Genomic DNA, 24,505 nt, shown 5'->3' on the forward strand with positions numbered 1-24,505 from the left:
GAGAGCTGATTGCAGTTACACAAAACTGATCATTTATAAAAATGCATGGTATCAAAACATTCTCATATATTTTAACAATTCCTGAAACCATTCTTTGTCCAGGAAAAAAATACATCATTTAAGCTTACCCTCTCACTAGGTATGTGACAGACTGCTTCAAAATTTATGACAGAAGATGACACAAAGTAAACTAGCCTGCTGCCAGATCGCCAGTACACAGAAGCATGCTGGAAGAGAAGAAGATAACAGAGGCAACTGGCACTTCAATGCATATAGGCCTGAACTTTTGCATGGCTCATAAACCAACACAGCTGGAGGGCTGGGCAACAACCATGAGTCACCAATGTATATGAGTCTAGGTCAAGTCTGGCAAAGATTTCCTGCCTGATTTAAACTTAGTTTATTTGGTTCAATAGCACTTACCCTAGAAACGAAGGGCAGGTTGACCACACATGGTCTGTCTCTATTTGTGGCCTGACACTTGGCAGGATAACCTTCATTATGTTTATGGTCATGCTTACGAAAACTGCTCACAATTGTTTCCAGTCTGTTACAAACATAAACCTACAAGCTGTATTAAATATGTACTATTGTATTTGCCACAACTTTATGAAATCGTGCATAAAATCCTAAAATGGGATAAAATAAATGCAACTTCTCCTCCCTGCATCCCCCCCAAATTTCTGGTAACATTTCAAAATAAACAAGGAAGAAAACCAATCCTTATATTGAAAGGTCATCCAGGACCTTATTTACAGGAAAGATAAAACTGGCTTAAAAAAAAAAAATATTCAGTAAGAGAAAAGCAATTTTCTCTTATATCAACTATATAGAAAGATGAAACAGCTCCACAATGAAGTATCTTTGTAATTATCTGTGTCTACTAATGAAGAAAATGTAATTTCTTCTAGACAAAAGAGTAAAATGAAATTTACACTTGCCTCAAAAATGAAATAAATTAATAGTAAGGGAAAATATTACTTTATTGCAACTTAAATAATGTGGATCTGACTACATTTTGCAGAGAATTAAGGTTTCAATCTTTTATTTTCATACTTTAATCTCAGGAACTTTACTGCTCCTGACACGAAGCAGAGAAATTTAGCTATAAATATTCAAAGACAGAAAAGAATGTGGAACCATACCAAGATGCAAAATACAATTCAATGTAGCACAGAGTCCATTAAAAACTCTGCACTATGTTGTCTTTTAGAGTTCCGAAACATGTAAAGGATCAGTGAAGTGTAATCTGGAGCTCAAATATATCTGAGCACTTTTTCCTCTACAGTTTCCTTCCATGCCCTCTAAGGACTCTGCTTATTTTTACTCATGTATCTAAATTTAAAGCTGAAAGATGAACCTCCAATACAAATCTTTCCAGTAGTAATCCATCTTCCATGAAAGCCACTGACCAAAGAATCACTTTTGTTAGACTGGATATGGCAAGCATGCATCATGAACACTTTTTGCAGAAATGAAAAGAAAAAGAATCTTCATAACTTCTATTACTACTGGTAGTAATTTCTACCAGAAATTTTCTTACTACTTTATTCTTTGTCCTAAGTGAACATTAGCATCCTCAGTGAAGAATACTTCAACTGCAATGTTCCTCCAAATTTACTACTGAAGAACACTGTAAATGTTTTACAATAGGAAGTAACTTTCTCCAATCTTGCTACAAAAATGTTCTAAATTCAACCACAAACAGTACACATACTTGGAAGACAGCAAATTATTATTTATGCAAAAGATTATGAATATATAGAAATAGGCAGATACAATAGATATTGATTTTCATTTCAACTAGGTATTATAGGAAGACAGCTATAGTATTTATGAACACTATAACTATTCCAGAATCCAATTTAGTGTTGCTCTAATGGTGTTCAGAACAACGAGTAAATGACACAGTGTAAAAGTAATTAAACTAATTGAAAGTATTTTAAGTATTTTCTTGGAACTTCAACAGTTTAAACAGTTTAAAGGGGAAAATAAGCATATATTGAACATGATCCAGAACTGTTTATATTTACAGGCTCCTCAGTGTTTCCCACTTTATACCATTATTGTGCCCGATCTCACAATGTAGGGCAGCTGGCAGAAAGTAGTCTTTAAAGATAAGAAACAGCTGGTATCTTGTTTGACCTGAGGAAGAATTTGAAAGACAAAAGCAAAAGGACATGAGAAAGAAAATAGTCTTCATAAATGCTGTATTTGCAGAATTGTTTCAGCCTATTTCTAGTCAACGCTGGTAATAGGATCTGACACGCACCTTGCTTGCATCAAACTTGCTTCCACTGAAAGACAGAGGTAGAAGGGAACCTAGCAAAGGAAATGATGATTCACAAGCCCTATATGAATATCTACAAAAACAACCTATTTTAAAGGAACATTATTACTGAACTTGGAAAAAAAACAACAACACACATTACAAAATGTCAGAATTAAGGTTTGCCTCTGTAAATCCAGTTTGACCCCTTATGTTAAAGTAGGCAGCCGAAGAATTCCTACAGAAACAGAAACCAAAGCATCCTTATCCATTTTATTCTATCTTCTGACCTACTTCTCAATCCAACTTTACACTAGTACCAACATTTTCAAAACACTTGACTTCTAACACCCCGAGTTTATCTTGTTAGGGCTTAGAGTTCTACAATGGTTAAATACATTTCTAACATCAATCATAGCAGAACTCTATTGGCTCAGACAACATTTAAGCAGCTCTATACAGCAGCACTGATGTTCCTATCCCAGAGGTCTTAAGTAGTAGCATCTTCTGCAAACCGTCTCCACAGTTCCATGCTCCTTTTTCACTCATTTCCCTTTGATTCTGTAGAACACCCGATTTTCTTCATGAAGCTTTAGATTATTCTTAATACTTGACAAAAATCTCATCTTCTTCCCTTTTCTTGTAACTGCTATTCCCTCAAATGCATCAGAAATATTTGTTTGCATTTTTAAAACAATTTTTTTCCACTTTTCTAAATCTCTATTTCTTCTAGCATGGTGCTGTTTACACAGTTTCTTCTGTAAAACTAAAAATGCTATCCCACTGAAAATATTCACAGTTACAAGTAAGAATCTTTCAAAAACAGAGAGACAGTTCTGTGGCGAAAAGTACACATGGAAATTCATCAGGATGCACGCGAAGTCTCTAAACAATCACAGCTGGCGGAATGGACACAGGTAGGAAAAGGTTGATTATATAAGAGCAAGAAATGTACAATATATGGTGTCTGTAACAACACTAGCAAACCTTGGCATTCTTCTTACATCCCACAGTTCCTTCTCAAAAATATGGAAATTAACATTGAGAATGATAGGAGTAAATGAATCTTCTGTGTGAGAGAGTACACATTCAACACAGAAGTACAGAGGAAACAGTTCAAAGCCTGCCTTCTTTATATTTCACGGAACACATAATAACCAAAGGCGATATACAGATTTAAGTTACTTAATGCACACAATGCTATTTCTTTAACAAGTATTACTGCATTACAAGTTTTATTGCATAGCAATAATGTAACTAATGCTAGCAAGGAGAAGGTATATGACTCTGTACAGGAAACACAAATGCAAAGGATTTGTTTGAAGAGCTAAGATTTAAGTTATGATGCCATACATTAAAATAAAATGCCATACATTAAAATAATCACACGAAAAGAATCAAAGAATCAAACAAATGGAGAACTGCACCACAGTCAACTAACTCAACAGTTTACTAACATCGTTAACCACTTACATGACCAAAGATCTAAAAAGCACATTTTTCAAAGGAGACAGATTATTTCAGAACTTTGTTACAAGCACTTTTTGCCTAGTCAAGTCCAGAAAATGTTAATTAGCATCCTGCCTTTGAGAACATTTTGTATTTTAATTAAATTCACAGCCTTCTCATTAACCATGTATCTTTAAAAATTTTTGCTCTAAGCACGTTAATATCCTTATTTAACTAGGTGCTATCATGAACAGTAGTTGTTTAGCCCAGCTTCTTTTTAAGTGTCCGACCACTATTTTCATGGCTCACTGTGCACAAGTGCAACTCCTCCCTGCAACAACTGGAAACAAAGATGATTGTTCCCACATGTCTGTGCCAGCCCACGGTCCACCAGAATTTTTATTTATTAAAGCCTTAAGGCTACACAACTTAACTGCCATGACTTACCATGGTACAGCTGTGAAGCACCAAATCTTCTTCAGAAAGGCAGATTTTACCACACATGTATTATCCTTCACTTGTCTAAATGACACAGTACATTTATGTCTGGGTTTCTATTTTGTCTAATTTATAAAATGAAAAAGCAGCTTTCACTTTAACAGAAAACAAAAATGGAAGCCACAAAACTGGTATTCCATTAAGTTTACCACATCAGCTAGTTGAAAATATACCAAATAATGATAGAATCAAATTATTCAGACCAAATAATGATAGAATCAAATTATTCAGGAGAAAATAGAGCTGCTGCTTCTTTTGCAGGAGATAATTTGTAAATATTTATCTATAACAATAACAAATCTTTCAAACATTCTCACAGCCTACATTACTTGATGATTTTAAGTATGGAAAGTAGTAAAGAAATGTAAAGTATTATGCAATTATAGTATTATAATTACATACATCTATGTAAATGATATAAATATACATGTCCCAAGTATAGTTATCACTTGGGACATGAAGTGCATAACTTCTGTTTGCCTTAGCTGATATTATTTAGAGGTTTCCCTAAATATTAGCAGGTCATCTGTAAAACCATTCATCTTTCACAAGCTTAGATTCTTACTTTCATTTTCCACTGTGATACCAAGACCTAGAGAACTCTTTCCTTCTAGAAGTTAAAGAAGGGGAAAAAGAAAAAAAGAAAAAAAAAGGAAAAAAAAACCACACCACCACATAGCTATAAGGAAAATATTCAGAATCCTACCAAGAAAAGAATCAAAAAGCCATCTAAGGTCTACTGTCACTATGAGCTTCTCCAAAGATTTCTGGACCACCACAGCTGCAGAAGCTTTTCAATTTCAAATGGGTCATATCTCCTATTTTATTAAACTCTGCTCATGCTGTGAGCATGATTTTTCCTCTGCAGAGATAGAGGGCAGGCTGAGAATGTATCTTGCACCTACCGCAGGCTTGAGTGTCGAGTGTAAGAGCAATTGTGAGCTAAGAACTCTGTTGTCTTATGTTAGGAAGAGCAGATCTGTTCACTGAAAAAGGATGCTCCCAGACTGAATCATTGATTAAAAAAAGACACAGTTTGTAGTCTCTGGCCTTAGACCCAGCACAAAGGCTGAACTGTCCCATGTTATATCCCTGCATTGAATTCTTAACATCTATATTAAAAAAAAAAAATACTAAAACCAAAACAAAACACAACCCTTACATTGTACTATGCAAGAAGTAAAAAAGCCTCCCTTGTCCCTACCTTTGCATAGCAAACTTTCACCTAGGTGTATGCACCCTACACAAAGATCAGCCTCATTGATCATTTACTATCTTCTTTCATTTTTACCCCAAGATAGCAGACACAAACCACCAGCCACTATTGCCCTTTCCCTCTTTCACTTTTGTAAACGAGAGCCACTTGTCTTTGGCCTTAAGGCCATGCATGGCTTATTCACCCAACCACCACAGACCTCCATCTCCCTTCAGGCACCAGACTTAATTCATGTCTTCCTTTAAGTGGCTCTAGTCCTTTCACCCCAGCTGCCTCTTAAGCATAAAAACCAAAAATACGCAAAACTACTTCAGTAACTTCTCCTCACACTTCATCGTTATAGCATTATGTGCAAAAAATCATTAACAGTTTCAGACTGGGGGGTTATGTCTACTAGTTATTATGCTAATTACAACATCTACAGATTCTTTGTGTTCCCCTTGCTTTTGCATCTACCTGGTGAAATTTCAATACTGTTTTGAGGTAGGTTTTTCTTTGCATTTTTTGTGTGCAGTGCCAATATGCTAGGATCCTAAGTGGGCCCTTTAGACTTTATCATGATATAAGCAATACTTAAAGTATATTAAGAATCATTTCTGAAGCAGTCCTATCAAAGTTCCTCTCAAAACATCTCCAGTTAGAGCAAAGGTTTTAAATTAGTAGGTAACAGCGCTAATATTTTTCTAATCATTTCCATCCACTAGAATCAAGGCTAATTGAAGCTTAATTTATATTATCACAGTAAATTTTGCTCAGTTATAAAAACACATTAAAGCTGTCTAATTGAATATTGTTTTAGATGGCAACAAGGTAATGTTCTGTAAATCTAAGAATTGGGGAGGGGGGAACCACAGTTATTTATCACTTTAATTAAATAGATAAAAATGAGAAGTGTTTTGACAGTAAGATAAATCTAACATTGATTAAACTATTTGTTCCAAACAACTTGCATAAAGTCTTTATATGTCGAGTATACAGCCCTTATCTTTGTACTTTCATCTTTCCCCTTTTCTTTTTATCATCTTGTTTTTCCGTCTCTGGGCAGTACTTTCTACAGGCCCCGCAAATGAAACTCTCCACTTTTTCCGTCACCTTTCCTTCAGGCAATTCCATTTCAATTTTTTACGGAATAAAAATAACTGTGTCCCCAAAAGAAAGACAGAACATTTAAAGCTATTATCAAGAACAGATTCAATTGGGGTGGGGGGGTGGGATCTGGACAGGTTAGATAGATGGGCCAAGACCAATGGCATGAGGTTCAACAAGAACAAGTGCCAGGTCTTACGCTTCAGCCACAACAACCCCATGCAGCGCTACAGGCTGGGGGAAGAGTGGTTAGAAAGCGGCCCAGCGGAAAAAGACCTGGGGGTGCTGATCGACAGCCGGCTAAACATGAGCCAGCAGCGTGCCCAGGTGGCCAAGAAGGCCAATGGCATCCTGGCCTCTATTAAGAGTAGTGTAGTCAGCCGGTCTAGGGAAGTGATCGTCCCTCTGTACTCGGCACTGGTGAGGCCGCACCTTGAATACTGTGGCCAGTTCTGGGCCTCGCACTTCAAGAAAGATGTTGAGGTGTTGGAGCAAGTCCAGAGGAGGGCGACCAAGCTGGTGAAGGGTCTGGAGGGTCTGACCTATGAGGAACGGCTGAGGGAGCTGGGGTTGTTTAGCCTGGAGAAGAGGAGGCTCAGAGGTGACCTTATGGCAGTCTACAACTACTTGAAGGGAGGTTGTAGTGAAGTGGGAGTCGGCCTCTTCTCCCAGGCAACTAGCGATAGGACAAGAGGACATAGCCTCAAGCTTCGCCAGGGGAGGTTCAGGTAGGACATTAGGAAGCATTTCTTCTCAGAAAGGGTCATTAGACATTGGAACGGGCTGCCCAGGGAGGTGGTGGAGTCAGCATCTCTGGATGTGTTTAAGAAAAGACTGGATATGGCACTTAGTGCCATGGCCTAGTTGACATTGTGGTGTCAGGGCAATGGTTGGACTCCATGATCCCAGAGGTCTCTTCCAACCTGATTGATTCTGTGATTCTGTGGGTGGTGTGTGGAGATAAATAAATCAACATCTAATCTTTCTCTGTATAAATGAATGCTAGTATATAACTCACAAAGCAGAAAATATACATCTTTGGGATAGTATTACCTATCAAGTATTTGAGAAAGCTTCATTTCTAGTACCATAGAGTCACTGAGGTTGGATCGAGTCTCAGGAGGTCACTAGTACAGCCTCCTGCTCAAAGCACAGAGAACACTGAAATTAGACCACGCCGTTTGATGTGCCTTTGAAATCTTGAAATCCTCGAATAGACAGACAAAAAACACCTGTGCTTCACAGTTTAGTTCTGTTTAAATATCACATTTTGCTAATCTAAGTGTTCTTTCAGTTTAACTCTTTGTATTTACTGCCTTGCCCCTATGCTCCTCTCTCCTGTTCTAAAAGTCACAGGGGCCCACAAAACATGGAAACTCTATAAAGAGTGAAATGGCTGGCAAATTCCACCTGAGATAAAGGTCGGTTTGAAAGATGCAACACACTGTCCAGAAAGCTGTGAACAGCTGCGGAGTGACAGGGAGAATAAATGGTACACAAGCCTCCAGAATAATGCTTTTTACAGTGGGTGAGCTTTCCTTCGCATCTTTCCTTCGCATGCACAGCAGATCTACCAGAACAATACACTGGCAGTACAGCAAAGAGACCACACTGAAATATCTGGCCCACTCTGATTTGAAACAAGAAAAATCACAAAACAATTAAAAAAATTTTAAAAGCAAAACAAAAACTAAAAATGTGAGGGTGAAATGACTGTAGTTATACCATTATTATTCTAAAATTAAAAGCAGATTTACATTTCAAGCAATATCAAATATCAACATTGTAACAGAAAGAAAAATAAAGTGCTTGTAGTTTTGTTCCAAGTATTTTGTGGTGTCTGCTTTTATTTGCTCTTTATGCAAACTAAGAACTGCCAAGAAGTCAATCATTTCACAGCCCTTCTCTATAAATAGATTTGTTTAAAAGAAAAAACAGATTGCAATAAATACCTACTATAATCACCTTTCCTCTTCATTTTTATTAGGTTTTGTATATTAATACACGTATGCTGAACACATCAGTATTCCCTTACAGTACAGACTTCACCTATGTTTCTAACCCATTTTCTCCATTGACAGGACTATGCTCACAATTCACAATTTCTTTGTAGACATTTACTTATTTCACAGTTCATTAACCTTCAAACAGCACACCTGCCAGTTTGCAGGTGTGTTATCTAAAGCAATGATACACTAACTAATAAAGTGCTACATATGTTTGTGTCAGAATTGCTTATGAAATGAATGTTTTTCTCCACTGAGCTACCCAGCTGAAATGAATGTGTTTGCATCAATTTATGCAAGTTTTCTTCCTGATGGTAAGAGCAGTAGTTAAGTGCCAGTCACTGCAAATATGCACAAATATAATCTCAAACTGTACTGTCTACCACTTTTTAAAGTATACAAATGGTAGTGTCATTTTTTTAAATCAAAAAGGATCATTCATGCTGTTTAACTTCTTTCCTGCTGCAGTAACAGCACAAGGTTTCATTTAAAAATTAACATCTATAACTTTTTCACAACAGCAAGGAAAATCTCAGCAAGTCTAACATTCTTTCTTCTAGCAATTCTCTGTGGAGCACAGTGACATTTTCAGTGTTCTGTAGCTGGAGTAGCCTGGTCTTGGCTCATTTTTATCTGACCTCAGGGTTTTCACATCATTAATAAAAGATAACCAAAACAAAGGCTATATACATTAGGGTAGGAAAAGTTGCATAGTTTGGCACTATTATCATATATACCCTTAAAAATGGAACAAAATGAAATGCACGTAGCAGAGGTGGTGAACCTTCTAAGGACTGGTTCCAAACATTTTTCTTACTGGCAATAAACCATTTTCAGACCTCCCAACTCTGGCCACCATGATAGTTATTGCATTACAGGATTATATCTTTTTGTTTCAGCTGTCAATAAAAACTTCAAATGACAGCTTTTTAAGTTAAATAAACCTATAAAAAACAAAACAAAACAAAACACTGACATCACTGAGACAACAGAAACACCATGCAAAAAGCACATCTTGTTTAGATCTAGACTTATTTACCGTTGGTTTTAAATTTTCTCACATCATGTGACAAGGTGCTGTTGTACCTGAAATCGGATCCAATTGCCATTGTTTAAAGGAAATTAACTATACTCATCAAAAAAATCCATGTCCTCTTATTTCTGATCTGCTATAATATACATAAAACAACTATCTGAACAGATACACCAGTCATGCCTCTCAATAGTAGTCAGCTTTCTGCAGAGATTAAGAATCATTATAATTGCTTACACTTCATTTCTGACGGTTGAAACAAACTATGTAAGAATAAGCTCAAACTTAAACCATACATTTAAAGTAGTAATAGTTTCTGAGCTAATTTTGCTAAGACATCATGAAAATTCCAGACTTGAAATGATACAAAAAATAATGTTTTTACTGAGTAACAAACACTGACAGAATTCACCAACAAAGAAAGTGAAACTAATGAACTTCCAGGGACACTTGGAACTACAAGAAACTATAATTGATACCAACAGATTACTTCTAAGCCTCATGCCCTACTAGACCTGGCTTGCAAGAACCATGGAGGGAGGTGGAGGAATATCAAGTAGAATCAGGGGACTCTGGTAGAACTAGTATTGTACCCCAGGGGTGAATACTGCGCCCAGTCCTGTTCAACATCTTCATTAATGATCTGGATGATGGGGCAGTGTGTAGCGTCAGCAAGTTTGCTGATGGGAAAACTGGGAAGAGCAGCTGATATACCAGAGGATGATGCTGCCATTCATATGGACCTCAACAGGATGGAGAAGTGGGCTGACAGGAACCTCATGCCGTTCAGGGAAAGGAAATGTGAAGTCCTGTACCTGGGGAGTAACAACTCCATGCACCTGTATATGCTGAGGTCCACCCAGCTGGAAAGCAGCTTTGCAGAAAAGGACCTTGTTGTCCTAGTGGACACCATGTTGAACACCAGCAATGTGCCTTGCCGGCAAAAAGACAAACAGTATCCTGGGCTGCCTTAAGAGGGGTGTTACCAGTAGGTTGAGGGAGGTGATCTTTCCCCTCTATTCATCACTGGTCAGGCCACACCTGGGGTACTATGTCCAGTTCTAGGCTCCTCAGAACTGGAGAGAGTCTGGTGAAGGGCCACAAAGCAATTAAGGGATTAATTAAGAGCTTTATTAAAGAATTGGAGCATCTCTCATATGACAGAAGCCTGAGAGCTGGGACTGTTCAGCCTAGAGAAGAGAAGTGGGGGATCTTATCACTGTATATAAATATCTGAAGGGAAACTGTAAAGAAGATAGAGCCAGGCTCTTCAGTGGTGCCCAGTGAGAGGACAAGAGGCAATGGGCACAAACTGAAACACAGGAGGTTCCCTCTGAACATCAGGAAACATTACTGTGAGGATGACTGAGCACTTGCACATGCTGTGCAGTCTCCATTCTTGCAGATATTCAAAAGCCATCTGGACATGGTCTAGGACAACCAGCTCTAGGTGACCCCGCTTGAGCAGAGGCGTTGGACCAGACTACCTCCAGAGCTCCCTTCCAACCTCAACCATTATGTGATTCTATGAATCACATCCTGTTGCATCGTATGCAGCTGCTGTCTCCGAAACCTGAAGATAACCTGCAGAGTACCATTATTAAGCTAAATAATAATAAAAGGCTTGTTATGAGGTAACTGACATCCTGTTGAGGATTTCTTTTATTACAGGATTTACTAAGCTGATTTAACTACAACAAGGTGATTAGAAAATAATCCTATTTAGGCAGGAAGTTGACACTACAACTACCAATACCTTCACAGAATCACAGAATGTTAGGGATTGGAAGGGACCACGAAAGATCATCTAGTCCAATCCCCCTGCCGGAGCAGGATTACCTAGACCATATCACACAGGAACGCGTCCAGGCGGGTTTTGAATGTCTCCAGAGAAGGAGACTCCACAACCTCTCTGGGCAGCCTGTTCCAGTGTTCGGTCACCCTCACCGTAAAGAAGTTTTTCCTCATATTTAAGTGGAACCTCCTGTGTTCCAGCTTGCACCCGTTGCCCCTTGTCCTGTCAAGGGATGTCACTGAGAAGAGCCTGGCTCCATCCTCATGACACTTGCCCTTTACATATTTATAAACATTAATGAGGTCACCCCTCAGTCTCCTCTTCTCTAAGCTAAAGAGACCCAGCTCCCTCAGCCTCTCCTCATAAGGGAGATGTTCCACTCCCTTAATCATCTTCGTGGCTCTGCGCTGGACTCTCTCTAGCAGTTCCCTGTCCTTCTTGAACTGAGGGGCCCAGAACTGGACACAATATTCCAGATGCGGCCTCACCAGGGCAGAGTAGAGGGGAAGGAGAACCTCTCTCGACCTGCTGACCACACCCCTTCTAATACACCCCAGGATGCCATTGGCCTTCTTGGCCACAAGGGCACACTGCTGGCTCACGGTCATCCTGCTGTCCACTAGGACCCCCAGGTCCCTTTCCCCTACACTGCTCTCCAACAGGTCTGCCCCCAACTTGTACTGGTACATGGGGTTATTCTTGCCCATGTTTACCCATCTCAAATGGATAAAGAATGAGACGTAATTAATATTACCCAAAGTATGCATATTATTAAAGTATTTCAAGATCAGGTAAATTGCTGACATAATTCAAAGTTTAACACAGGTTACTTAAACTCTCTTCCTCATAGGTAAATGGTGCATGTAAGAGCACACCCTATAATGCTATCTTTTCAGAAGTAAATAGAAGAAATTTTGAGGCAAGTGAAGGTATTGCCCATTTTAAATCTATTATATCAAAATAATTTGATAAACCATTTCAAATAGTGGCTGCATCAATACATGTGTATAACTGGAATTGGAACTTGTTTTCTTTATGTTGCTTCTAATGCATCTCAAGATGTATCATATCCCAAAATGAAGTCTGGTCATAACCCAATACTCACAGGCCTTCATTTTCATACGATCTCCCAGGGAAAAAAAAAAAAAAGTTACATTAATGTGACCCTTCTACCAAAAGCCTCCTGTACATGAACAGACAGGCAATTTTAACTAAAATTACTTCCCGTAAGATGTGGACATAATTCACAAGAAAAGAAACACAAAAAAAATGTTGTCTGATAGAATTATTACCTACAACCTACTCAAAGCAGAAAATGGAAATCACCTAGATTTCTATGGGGAATATAAAATAGTTTGCAGTGTTTCAGAGCTTCATCATTTTATGAGGTAATGTAATTACTGAAGGCTGACAGTAATGCATATGAAATAAAAAACAGAATTTCTGAGGATCCAGTCACAAACAAATTTAGGCTCCACTGACTTAGCAAGTCCATGCAGAGACAGCCTTAACGGCCTAGAACCAAGATATACTGTGAGGACATTTGTGAGCTGTTTTGCTTCATTTTTAATTCTCATATCTGCAATGACCCACCTAGCTTATGGTGTTATTTCATTCAGAAACAAACCAAGGCTTGGCGTCATAATGCTTTGGATTATACAGAAGTAAAGAGTTAAAATAAATAATCGAAACAAAGATTTTAACAGAAATTATACTGAACATATCTTTCACTGATCCTATACCTAAACAGCTTTTTTTTCATTGAAAGGTGGAAGAATCTTGTATTATTTGTACAAATATCACAATCACTTATATCACAAATAACACGATATTAAGCTAAACAAAAGCAATTCATTCTCTGCTATTGTAGAGCATTCCTTGTATCAAGCTACCTCTCTGATCATTTTAACATTAATTTTTCATTTGGTTTCCCTGAGAGACTAACAATAAGCAGACACAATACAACCATTTGTCACCCGCACACCAAGAGGCAGCAGCTAATTACAGTTAAAATTACAGCTAATTTTAACTTAAATTGCTTCATGTAAAAGGTTCAAGCTCAATTGCCTCATGTAGAAACTGGGAAGAACAGGAAGAAACTGAGCACCTGTCAGAAACCAACTGGTTCTCCACCAGGACTACACAATCCCAGCAGCCCTTCATCAAGAGCACTGTAGATTCAGTTCTTTTTACCACTGCCCATCTGTCAGCCGTAAGACTGTAATGCCTTGCATTCATACTGGTCTGATAAAGAATTAGGAAACCAAATTAGTGTAGAGCAATGGAATTCATCACTATTCTCAGCAGCAGGACAGGTAATACAAACCTTGCAAAACAGATTTGCACAGCCAAACATTTAAAATATATAATCTTTACTACTCAAAAGCTAGATTGAGATCTGCCAAAATTGCTGGAGTTTTTACCCTTGTTCTACTATGATTATTTTGTATCATATACATATGTTGGATGGCCCATTAAACATAAGCTGGAAATTCCAAGATTTCATGTGCATTTTCTTAATGTACAGAGGATAAGACATACAGCACAGAGGGATAATCAGAATCTTAGAAATATTTATTTCCTGCTTCCATGAGAATGATGAGTTTAAGCTGTTTTTTCTCCTAGATCTTTGTTAGCCAGAAATTTGAAACATTCTGTAAGATTCCTGTATAGCTTAAATAATACACTTCTCTGAACAGAAACTATTTGCACTGCATGACTGAATTTCACAGGTATTTCTGTTGCTTGAAAGGGGTACACACACTAAAAATAAAATAAGAAGTTACAATAGGAATCAATCAAATCAGTATTGTGTGCTCCGAGTCTATGAAGTTTTTTAAAACCCCAGGAAATGAACTAATGGACAACATTTTTAACACTGTAGTTACACATTCCATCAAATGTAACAACCATCTCAACCTTGTATTCCATTACCATATTTTTTACGATCTGACTTTGTAGATACATAACTAATGCACTGGCCCACTTTAAAGACTGAAATTATTCATTTTTTAAAATAAATGTTGATTGCTCTCAAAACAATAACCACAGATTAATATCATGCACCCTTCAACAGATCCCTTGAAAATACATCAGTAGCTTCACTCTTCAGAATAGACATACACAGTAGAAAAGAAACATCAAGTCATAGCAACCAAAAGCAAAACTCAGTCAACTAACAAATAGAGAAACAAGGAATGAAATCCCAACAATCAAGTCATTAAGGCCCAGTTCCTCCCATTGAAGCCAATGAGAATTAGGCACAAACATTTTCTTAAAATGCAATCATAGGTCTTCTAAAATAATTCTAGAATGAGAGCTGGTGTACTACCAAAAAATATATACCAAATATATTGGTATTTAGAGGGTTTTAAATTATTTCACTATTCTTTACCAAATTGCCTTCTACACAGACTTGCAACAAACACATCATCACCTTGACAAATCATATTAACTAAATATTTCTATTGCATTTTATGATTAGAAGATAAAATACCTCTGTCTGAAGTATGGCAGCTCTCTGTTCTTTGGCAGTAAGTGACTCCTTAAGCACTTCAATGTGTTGCTTGCAATCTGAATTCTGATTGCTAAGAGTTTCAAGCTTAGTTTGTAAGGCAAGAAGTTCTGATTCTTTCTTTGAGAGTTCTTGTTTCAGTTGGTCAATCTGTAACAGAGAAAAAAAGGTTAGATCATTAATTTCATTTCCAATTCATAGTTGCACTTGAATCTGAAAGGTGTGAATGACCATGATACAACACAACTTGGACATCTGTAAATTCTGGAAGAGAATTTAGATTCAGACTTTTTGTACTCACAACTTCAATTGAGTTTCTTGTAATTTAACGTACCCTGTTTTAAGAATGATTGTCCTGCTGTTGCAGAAGTTAAAAGGAAACTGTTAAAGATTATACATGATGATCTGGCCTATAAACTCGCCATGGACCTCGCTTAAGTTCAAAGGAATTTATCCCATGTGAGGCAAGTCTGGCAGGACAGAAAAAATGCATAGAAAAAAAGTGTTCATAAAAGTATAAATTCAATCCAATAGCCTATTCCTTCCAACAGCACAATTCTTGTGACTTATCATTGGCCAGAGTGAATTAAGGCTTTTTAGGAGCCTGATAAGGAAAAGCAGGTATCTTAGTAAGCAGATGAAAACATAGAAGTGGAATTTTAACCTCACTTTTCTTGCATATGTGCTGCTGCCCACCATCCCTACCTCCTTTTTTTCCCTCTCTGGCAGTTCATATGGAATTCTCAGGTACTAGGAAAGCCAAGCCAAAAGGATTAACTTAAGAGAAGTCTGGGGAAAACGTTATAAAAAATTCCACAGAGTGAAAGGTCTGTGAGATTGTAAAAGCGTATCCTCTGGGAAACAGCAGAAACCCAGTCACTAAGAAGGAGTTTCCGAATTTAAGTGAATTTAAGGTTCACCAGTAAACATCATGGAATTGTGATTATTCTTCGCCTTCCACAATGATAAATGGGAGGGGTAGCCACAGAATGCAAAAGTGTGGTGGATTTAGACTGCATCAATCTGAACAAAGTACTGGACACAATACACAGAATGATGCTAAAGGATGGTGAATGCGGTTACATACAACAATTCATCTTAAAGTCCTGTGAAATAACACTGGTCACCAGGTGAGTTCAGATATATCACCTCATGAGGATTATTTGAAATAAAACACCTCAGTGCATCTGCATAACTCAGAGAAACCACACTTCCTTTATATTTGGAAAGTTTTCTTGATGACTGTAAGGCCTAGACATTTTTCTTTAAAATTCAAGTTTCAATTCTGCAACAACCAGAGATGCTAGAAGAGTTCTTTCCATTCTTTCCCATTAGTTGCATCCCAACAGACATTTGGGATGCAAGAAATCTAGAAGGGCTAGATGGAAGGTGATTCAAAAATCCCTATGAAAAAAGAATACGTATCCACAGGCTAATCCTACTCAACCACATCCTAAAGAACTTAAAATACTTCACAGATTCAATATTGTATGGCACAGTCACTGGAAACATTTACTACTGATCAAAATATTTCTATTTTGTTTTACATTGCAAGTATATCCTTAAAAATCAAATTTAAAAAATGTTTCTTCCAACTATAGTCCATATGCATGTCTTATTATATTTATTCCTTATTTCTCTTTATAAACCTCAATATGTTTGTCTAGCTGGTTAAGGTACTTGGATAGCCACCCCTGAGCTACTGTATAAAATCAAGAACCTACACTGTCACTAAAAGCAATCACCTTCGCAGTCTGAAAATATCAAAATAAGAAAGCGAGTGTACAAAAAACAGATGTCAAGAAAACGTAAAGAGTGCAGTTAAGAAACTGCTAGAGAAAACTTTCTCTTGAAAGAAAACCACCTTCCTCCATCCCTTGCCAGAATACATAAGCAAGTATGGCAACAGAGACAAAAATGTACACAAAACGAACAATGGGAAAATCTGTCTACAAGATATAAAGACAAAATGTGGATCTGCAGCCAATCTGAATTACATCACATGCTTTATATGAGACCCATGTGAACATCACAGATGCTTAATCTCTCCTAGAAACTCTTCCCACTTTTTTCCATGACACAACCCACACCCTGAAAAATAATCAACAAAGCAAAATTTAAAAAGTGCTTCATTTTCATCACAGGTATGTTCTTTGTGTGTCAGAAAGAGAATCTGTTTAGTATAAAGTTCTGGCTATAAGACCTACAAATTGCCAGGAGTTTAAAAATGTGTTAGAGCTCTCAAAAAATAAAAATAAAAAAAAACATAAACAAAACAAAAAATTGAATAATTATGCTTTTGGCTGGTGTTTTATTAAAATAAAGTATAATGGTGAAAATGTACTCAAACTTCGATTTAAAAAAATTAAGTATCAAAAATACCAAAGGCATAACAAGAAACCACATAACTTTTTAAAAGAAGTTCTTAGACCTGGGTATATTTGCTTTTGGGTATAAAGTTCTGCATTATTTATTCTTGTGTAAAAAAAATTAAACAGGGCATGGAATAAATTTCTGTCTTCAGATGTCCATTTCCACTTTGCTATATCTTAAGTGGTGTAGAAGTCCAACAGTCACGATTCAATGGCATCTCCTGATCTCACTACAAAAAAAGACCGTTTTGTACTTTATAAAGACTACAATGAAGATAACCTACAAGTCTGGGTATAAGTGCTGTAGTATCTAAAGAACTCCAAGTTTGTCCTCTGCCCCTGACCTTCCCACTATCTCACATATTTCATGTGTCATTTGCCCGTCACCACTTTTTCAACATTGCCCAATGTGATCTTACTTCACCTCCTTTCCTGAAACCCTAATTCCTTTGTCTTCCTTCTCAATTTATGATTCTCTGTCACCTCCCATAATTTCAGTTCCTTAGATAATAGCATTTCAAAAAAAACATTATCCTTTCTTACATTATTATTTTTACACACTAAAATCTTACATGATATTAAATAGAGTAACTGGGAAACAAAGAAAACAAAACAAACAAAAAATCAGAGCTTTTCCCCTGAAAATTGCATATTAAAATTAACAGGCTAAATCTTTAAGTAAATAATTCCTTTAAATGAAACTATGCTGATTTACACATCATAAGGATCTGGTCTTACTTGACAGACAACTGCTTTTTAAAATGAAGGATTTAAGTAGAGGAAAAACAGTAGCAATATAAATGAAGTGAAGGGGCTGTATATACAGTGGACTCTACAAGTCTATCTGTAGATTCTACAGGTTATATTGGTCAAGGTCTTTTTTTCACATTTCCAGGCCTATCCACAAAAAAATGATGTCATTCTTTTCCTGTATATTTCTTCTACAGGATCATCTAGAACTTGCATGCTTCCTTCATACAGTGTGAAAAGTTCTTATACACAGACATTAATTACAGAGAGCCTTGTTACAGTCTAATCAATTCTTGAAACTCATCTTAACAGTAATTTGCTGAAGTTGTACTGAACTGTCACTAGATTTTCACACTCATTCCTGTCGACAGCATGAGAGTTCTAATACTCAAATCACTACTTAAATTTCAGAGTGCAAACTTGCACCTGAAAAAATGCATCAGTGTTCCTTTAAATATCTGGCTGCTAGCCAAAGGACGAACTCTAGTAAGATAAGTCTTGCAAAGTAGAAATTATTTTTTAAATTCATACCTTAAGTATATATTCATATACTTAATGAAGATATTTGAAGCTTCATATCCCTTAGTCATGAAAACTTTAAGACTTGTTTTGACAATTTCTGTACCATGTGAGCGATGGCAATTTTTGTCCCTTCAAAAACAGACCAAGGAGAGTCCTCATCAAGTGGATAAAAAAAAAAAATCTAAACAAGTTTTCTTTCTCATTTCTACAACTTCTATTTAACTTCAAGTCAAAATTAAAGCCTATATATTTGGAAGGAGTGAACATTACTAAAAATTAGTTAAGAAAAGGAACTCTTTCTAACATTCTGTGCCACTCATGTACAATAAATAACCTTCAGTATTGGCCTCCATTTAACACCTTCCCATGTATTTAAATCAAGAACGGATTTAAAACAAGTTATATTTCAAGAATAAATGTTAAGTATTAAGAGCTTTATAGTACCTAAGATTGTTAACTGTGAGAAGAGTTTTGTTCTGCTATTTCCCATCAATCAAGACTGTTGTTTATCAGAATTTATCAACAATCTCGGGTTCAACAGATCAGGTATAATAAGATCTGTTTGCTGACAGCTACATAAATGCTTTTCCACCTTGAAAGTTTCTCAGATGAATGATAAAAGTAATATCTTCTGCTGCAAATCTCAATTTTAAGTGGAAGAAAAGGAACTGGTGAAAGAAAACAGACAAAGTTTCATCAGAATGTAGCATTTTTCAAAGATCAGAAGATTGTGACGAAACAAGGGATGTTTAATAGTCTTCTCATTTGTCTGCTTTCTGTGCTACAGAAATATACTGAAGCTTTTCCTCCCAAAAACATCAGAAGATTGTTAGCAAAATACTAGGCTTTGTACATTATTTTTATATCAACAGATTTGCTGAGATGCTTTAGGAGTTTTGCTGTAAATTACTAAAGCTGGATTGCTTTGAAATCTACAATGTTTAAATAGGCAAAATAATTTTCCTGATGATAATGCTACTTAGGAACTTTAGCTACATTTCAGTAGCTTAAGAGCTACTTTTTTCAACAGAACAGCTATATTCTTTAATTTTTTTTTAAATAAATCTGGATTAATTCCACATGGGCACTAACATTTCCATTTTTTCTGTAGCATAAACCCTGATAAGATAAAAATATGCCCCAATGGCCCAAGACACCAGCATTTCCTGTGATGTAGTTTACAAGATCCCACGGTTTCCAAACTGGGAGACAGTAACAGCTCTTATGAGATAGAAAATCTTCAGTATTCAATACTACACAGTGGTGAATTTTCTTACTCCTGTACTCACTGTGGAACCCAGACAAAGTAAAAGTATCTTGTCAAGAAGATAATGAAGGTCTAATTTACACAAGAAAACTGAAAATCAGAGAACTTGAATTCTCCAGAAGATGACGACATGGTTTCGTTCCCTGACCATATGCAAGATGCATACTTTCTCTGAACCTTACCTAGCCCAACTCTGAAAGAGTGGTAATGGTATTTATCTACCTGATATTGCAAACTTTGTACTTAAACAGCAACATTGCTAAGTATTTTTAGCACAAACAGACAATGGTAGGCAGAGAACTACACTTTAAGCCAATTAATTCCTACTTTTTTTGCTTACATGGCCTCTAGAGAGGAAATGCTACTAGCTCCTCCTCAAGCAGTTTTTTTCAGAACTGCAAGTACGCATTTCAGAAAAAGTGAATCAATCCATCTCAGTTCTCTAGAATTTCATATACACTATTTCCCTATACACAAAAACCCCTAAATATTAAAGAGAATAAGAACTCAAAAAAATAGTTAGGATGGAAATACTTTTAAAATAAAACAAAATTTCATAATAATAATGACTAATAAAGTTGTTTGCCTAGATTTTATTCTGGCATTATGGTCAAATTTTTAACATCACTGCAAGAGATTAGATGGCTTGCTTTCCCTTTCAGTATTTCCACTTCAGGCTGCTGTGACTTGTTTCACCTCATCTTAGTTTAGCTTTTAAATAACATAAAAAAAATGCTATTGCCAAAACTTAAATTTATTTTTATGAGAATGGAAGCATCAGGTTCAGTGTCTATAATTTCAAACTTTTTTTTTCTTTTTAACAAGGACTTCAATTCACTATTTTATCCCTTCATAAACAAAACACATTCAAGGTAGAGATCTGGCAATAAACCAGCACAAATTGTAACATATATATATTTATTGCAATTTTTAAGGCAATTATAAAAATATCAGAAAAGAAATATTGGAACTCACAAGAAAGACTATTTGAAGTGCTCATCTTGCTCAGCGGCTGAGCACATAAAAATGAAAGGACATAAAAGACCAGCTGGGACAACAATTTAGACATCAGGCTTTACTTCTGATGTATTTTAAAATAATGAACAAGCAATACCATTTTGTGAGCTTGATACCATGAAATGTGTTACATCACTACACATTTACTATCTGCATGTGGTCAACTCATAATTATCTATGTACAATAATTTGAAATGAAAGGTACTCTGCAGGAACAAAGTCATCAAATTGCAAGTCTTTAAAATAGTAGAAGATTACAATTTGGCATCATCTATGGAACAGTCCCTACTGTAAAACTACAGTCAAAACCACAAAAAAATGCACAATTAAAGTTGTGCCAAAATGGTGCTAGTCAAAATTATGAACTAATTCAAAAAGCCAACATTAGAACACCACACACAAGAAAGGGAAAAGGGAACATGGTGTAGATTCAGGATCGTAGTAGCCTCTGCAGAAGTGGTGAAATAGCCTTTTCCTTACCTCTTCCTAAGTCAAAACACACGCATTTTTATTTATCCAAAATGCTTCACTCCTCCATAGCTACTGAGTATTGCATAGTAGAGATTTACCAAAAGAAGACATGCAGAGAATTGTTTGTGTTGAAAAGGGTCAAGTTAAAGCTTTTGTTTCCATTATTTAAACAGCATTAAGCTATTTTATTAATAGACCTTACCTTATTTTTCATGAACTTAGAGTGACTCTTGTAAACTTCTATTTGTTTGATTTCTTCTTCTCGGTCCTCTGTATTCAGAACTCCATTTGTCTTTAACATCTGTATTTCATCTTCAAGATCTCTTATATTGCGCTCAAGTGAAGCTATTTTTGTATCCTAAGTTATGAAAAAAGAGAGTATTGAAAATTATATGAAACTTGCATATTAAAGTGTAACAAAAATATATCTGTGCTTGCATGAACATCAAATAATAAGATAGCAAAAATAGACAGCACAAATACAGATTGCACATACTGTCATAAACCAATAGTAAATCTATTGATTTTGACTTAAAGAAATGCAGAATTTAGACCTCTTTCACCCCCAGAAAAAAAATAAGCAATGCTATTTTCTGTTGCGTTACATCCTTACACAGTTAGGCGTGAAGGGAGAATGGAAGATGCCCTATTTCGCACGAGTACATGATAACATACCTTGTTTGCTTTGCTAACTGTCAAGGCCTGGCTATTCTTCCAAGCTCTTAAACACAAAGCTTAGCCTAGGGAGGCCAGTCCATCATTACTGCAGGACCATGGGCCACTTCATTACATGACTCGGCCTGAGGCTGAGTTTCTCTATTTCCATAGAGTTCTGCCTGCTGTCAGGAGTAAGAAAGGTTGTCTCCTCACATACTTTTCTTCCACTAATTCAGCCACATCACTAAGAGGGGATTTAGCACTTTTTATTATGAGTCCCAAAATAAACAAAACCACAAAACCACAACCACTAAAAAATTTCTACATTACAGACAATGGCTGCCATGTGTGCCAGCACAGCACTGAAAACATCCAGAGATTTTTGTTGTTGTTGCCAGTCATTTGGAAATGGACTAAATCTCTTCAGTGAGAGTCAGAAAGATTAAAAAACTGATCACACAAACTTCTCACATAATTTTCTGTTTAAAAGAGCATTGCAAAATGATTCATTAGGAAATCTGCTTTAGGCCCTGTTTGCAGACATATATTAAGAAATTGAAAACATTGTGATTCAGATGGCCAGAAAATCAGTTCAAGAACGTTAAGGAGCAACCACCCATCAAAAATCAGAGATCGGGGTGAAGTTCTTGTTCCACTGAGGTCAATGAAAAAAAGAAAAAGCACCAAACCTGATTCAGTAAGATTAGGATATTGACCCAGAAAGCTAATTTGGGAAAAATTGCAAATTGAATTGATCCTTTAATCAGAACAAGCTAAGCTTGAATCTCTCTGCTTAACTACAACTTTGTTTCTGTTTCTTTTTTCAAAATTAATTTTCCTGAGAGTACACCCATGCTTTCTCTAGGCTGCCTACAAACAAGCAAAACCAGAGCTCCTGTAATACGTTCTTTCATAAGACAGCTAGGCAAGTTCAGCAATTTAAGACACAGGATAGTTCTGAGAAAGTTCCAAAAGGCACCTGAACTTTTGGTACTAAAGCAAAAATGAAATTCAGATTCTTTTTGAGATTTAGCAACCACTGTTCCAAATCCATATGGAATCAAAGCTATGCAAGGACTAAACAATGTCATTTAGACGGCACACTATCATTCCTCTAACATTTTAGCTTTTCTCTTTATAGTCAATAATAAGTCTCAGAGAAGTTTTCTTTTATTATCTTCTTATTTCTTACATTAGTTAAATTAATAGAGGTTTTTGAATAGGAAAGATTTTAACTATTTAGTTTGCAGTATAAAAGCTGTTCGTAAACAAAATATTCATAGTCCGAAATCTTGGAGGTTTTCCAGGATCTAACAGGATAAGTAGTCATAATATGACATTAAAGTTTTTATTTTCCTTACAATTTCACTCCCAGAGAAATTCTACTTAAAAGTAAAATGATAATATGATTTAATTCACAGTAACTGTGGTCCTTCAAGATTTTTCTCTCAGAAGCTGATGTTCTTTCACCAAACATGCTGGAGTGCATACAGATACTTTAGTCTTGACTAGAGTACCTGAGCAGAGTATCCTGAATATTCTTTGTACCTTCAACTAAGGAAATAAAGAACACTTATTCTCAGTCAATCCTATTCCTGTGTGGGACAGCAGATCTCAAAGAACAGTATTTATTGTAGTTAATGATACTATTCTTTTGTAATGTAAATAAAACTTACTTGCCCACAACTTTTCCATTATTAGAGAGTCAAAAACAATAATTCACACTATAGGAGCTGTGTAAGAGGATTCTACCTGTGCAGTGTGAAAGAGTCCCACCAAAATTAGCATTAGAACTTCACAGCTTCTCTGCAAAATAATGTCACATGAACACACTCAATGAACCACAAAAAGCTTTCCCATATATCTCCATTCATGAAAGTATTTAGGATACAGAGACAGTTTGCCTAGAAAAGTAAGCTGTCACATAATAGTTCATTTGACAAATAATAGCACAGCTGGACCCAATTAGAAGGTCTGCATAGAAATAACCTGTCCACACTGTCTTCATAAAGTCAGAGCAACTGAGCATAAGTTCAAGTTAATCTGAACTACGTAGGAAACAAGTATTTGCCTTAGTCTTCAATGACAAGGTCTCTCAGGCCTCTGCTTACGAAAGGTTTCAAGCAAGAGGACCATCAACAGTGAGGACTCAGGGCTTACTTGTGAAAACTCATCCCATACAGATCCATGGGACTCAACATGCTGCATCCAAGGGTGTTGAGACAACTGGCTGATGTCCTTGCAAGCCCACCCTCTAGCATCTTCAAAAAATCATGGAAACAGGGGAGATCCCTGACAAGAAGGCGGCGACAATATTGCACTCATCGTCAAAGAGAGACCAAAAGAACAAACCAGAGAACTACAGGCTTGACAGCCTCACTTTGTTCCCTGGGAAAATTATGGTGAAGTCTTCTTGGACAACATTTTTGATCACATGAAGGAAAAGGTAATTGGGAAGAGTCAGTGGGGATTTACCAACAGTAAATCATGCCCGACCAACCCAATGTGCTCAAGGGCAGGGCTGCTATCCAAAGGCACCTAGAGAGATTGGATGAATGGGCAGACAAGAATCTTAGGAAATCC

General features: G+C 36.6%; 1 protein-coding gene across 1 annotated transcript in view; it reads right to left on the reverse strand.

Annotated features, from left to right (window-relative positions):
- ERC2 (ELKS/RAB6-interacting/CAST family member 2) overlaps positions 1–24,505 on the reverse strand; it is a 432,595-nt gene that overhangs the window by 301,336 nt on the left and 106,754 nt on the right. The window contains 2 exon segments of the mRNA XM_068409226.1: positions 14,849–15,016; positions 21,468–21,623. Of these exon segments, the coding sequence (XP_068265327.1) occupies positions 14,849–15,016; positions 21,468–21,623 (324 nt within the window).

Source organism: Nyctibius grandis, chromosome 10, assembly GCF_013368605.1.
Source record: "Nyctibius grandis isolate bNycGra1 chromosome 10, bNycGra1.pri, whole genome shotgun sequence".
Lineage (NCBI taxonomy): Eukaryota > Metazoa > Chordata > Aves > Nyctibiiformes > Nyctibiidae > Nyctibius > Nyctibius grandis.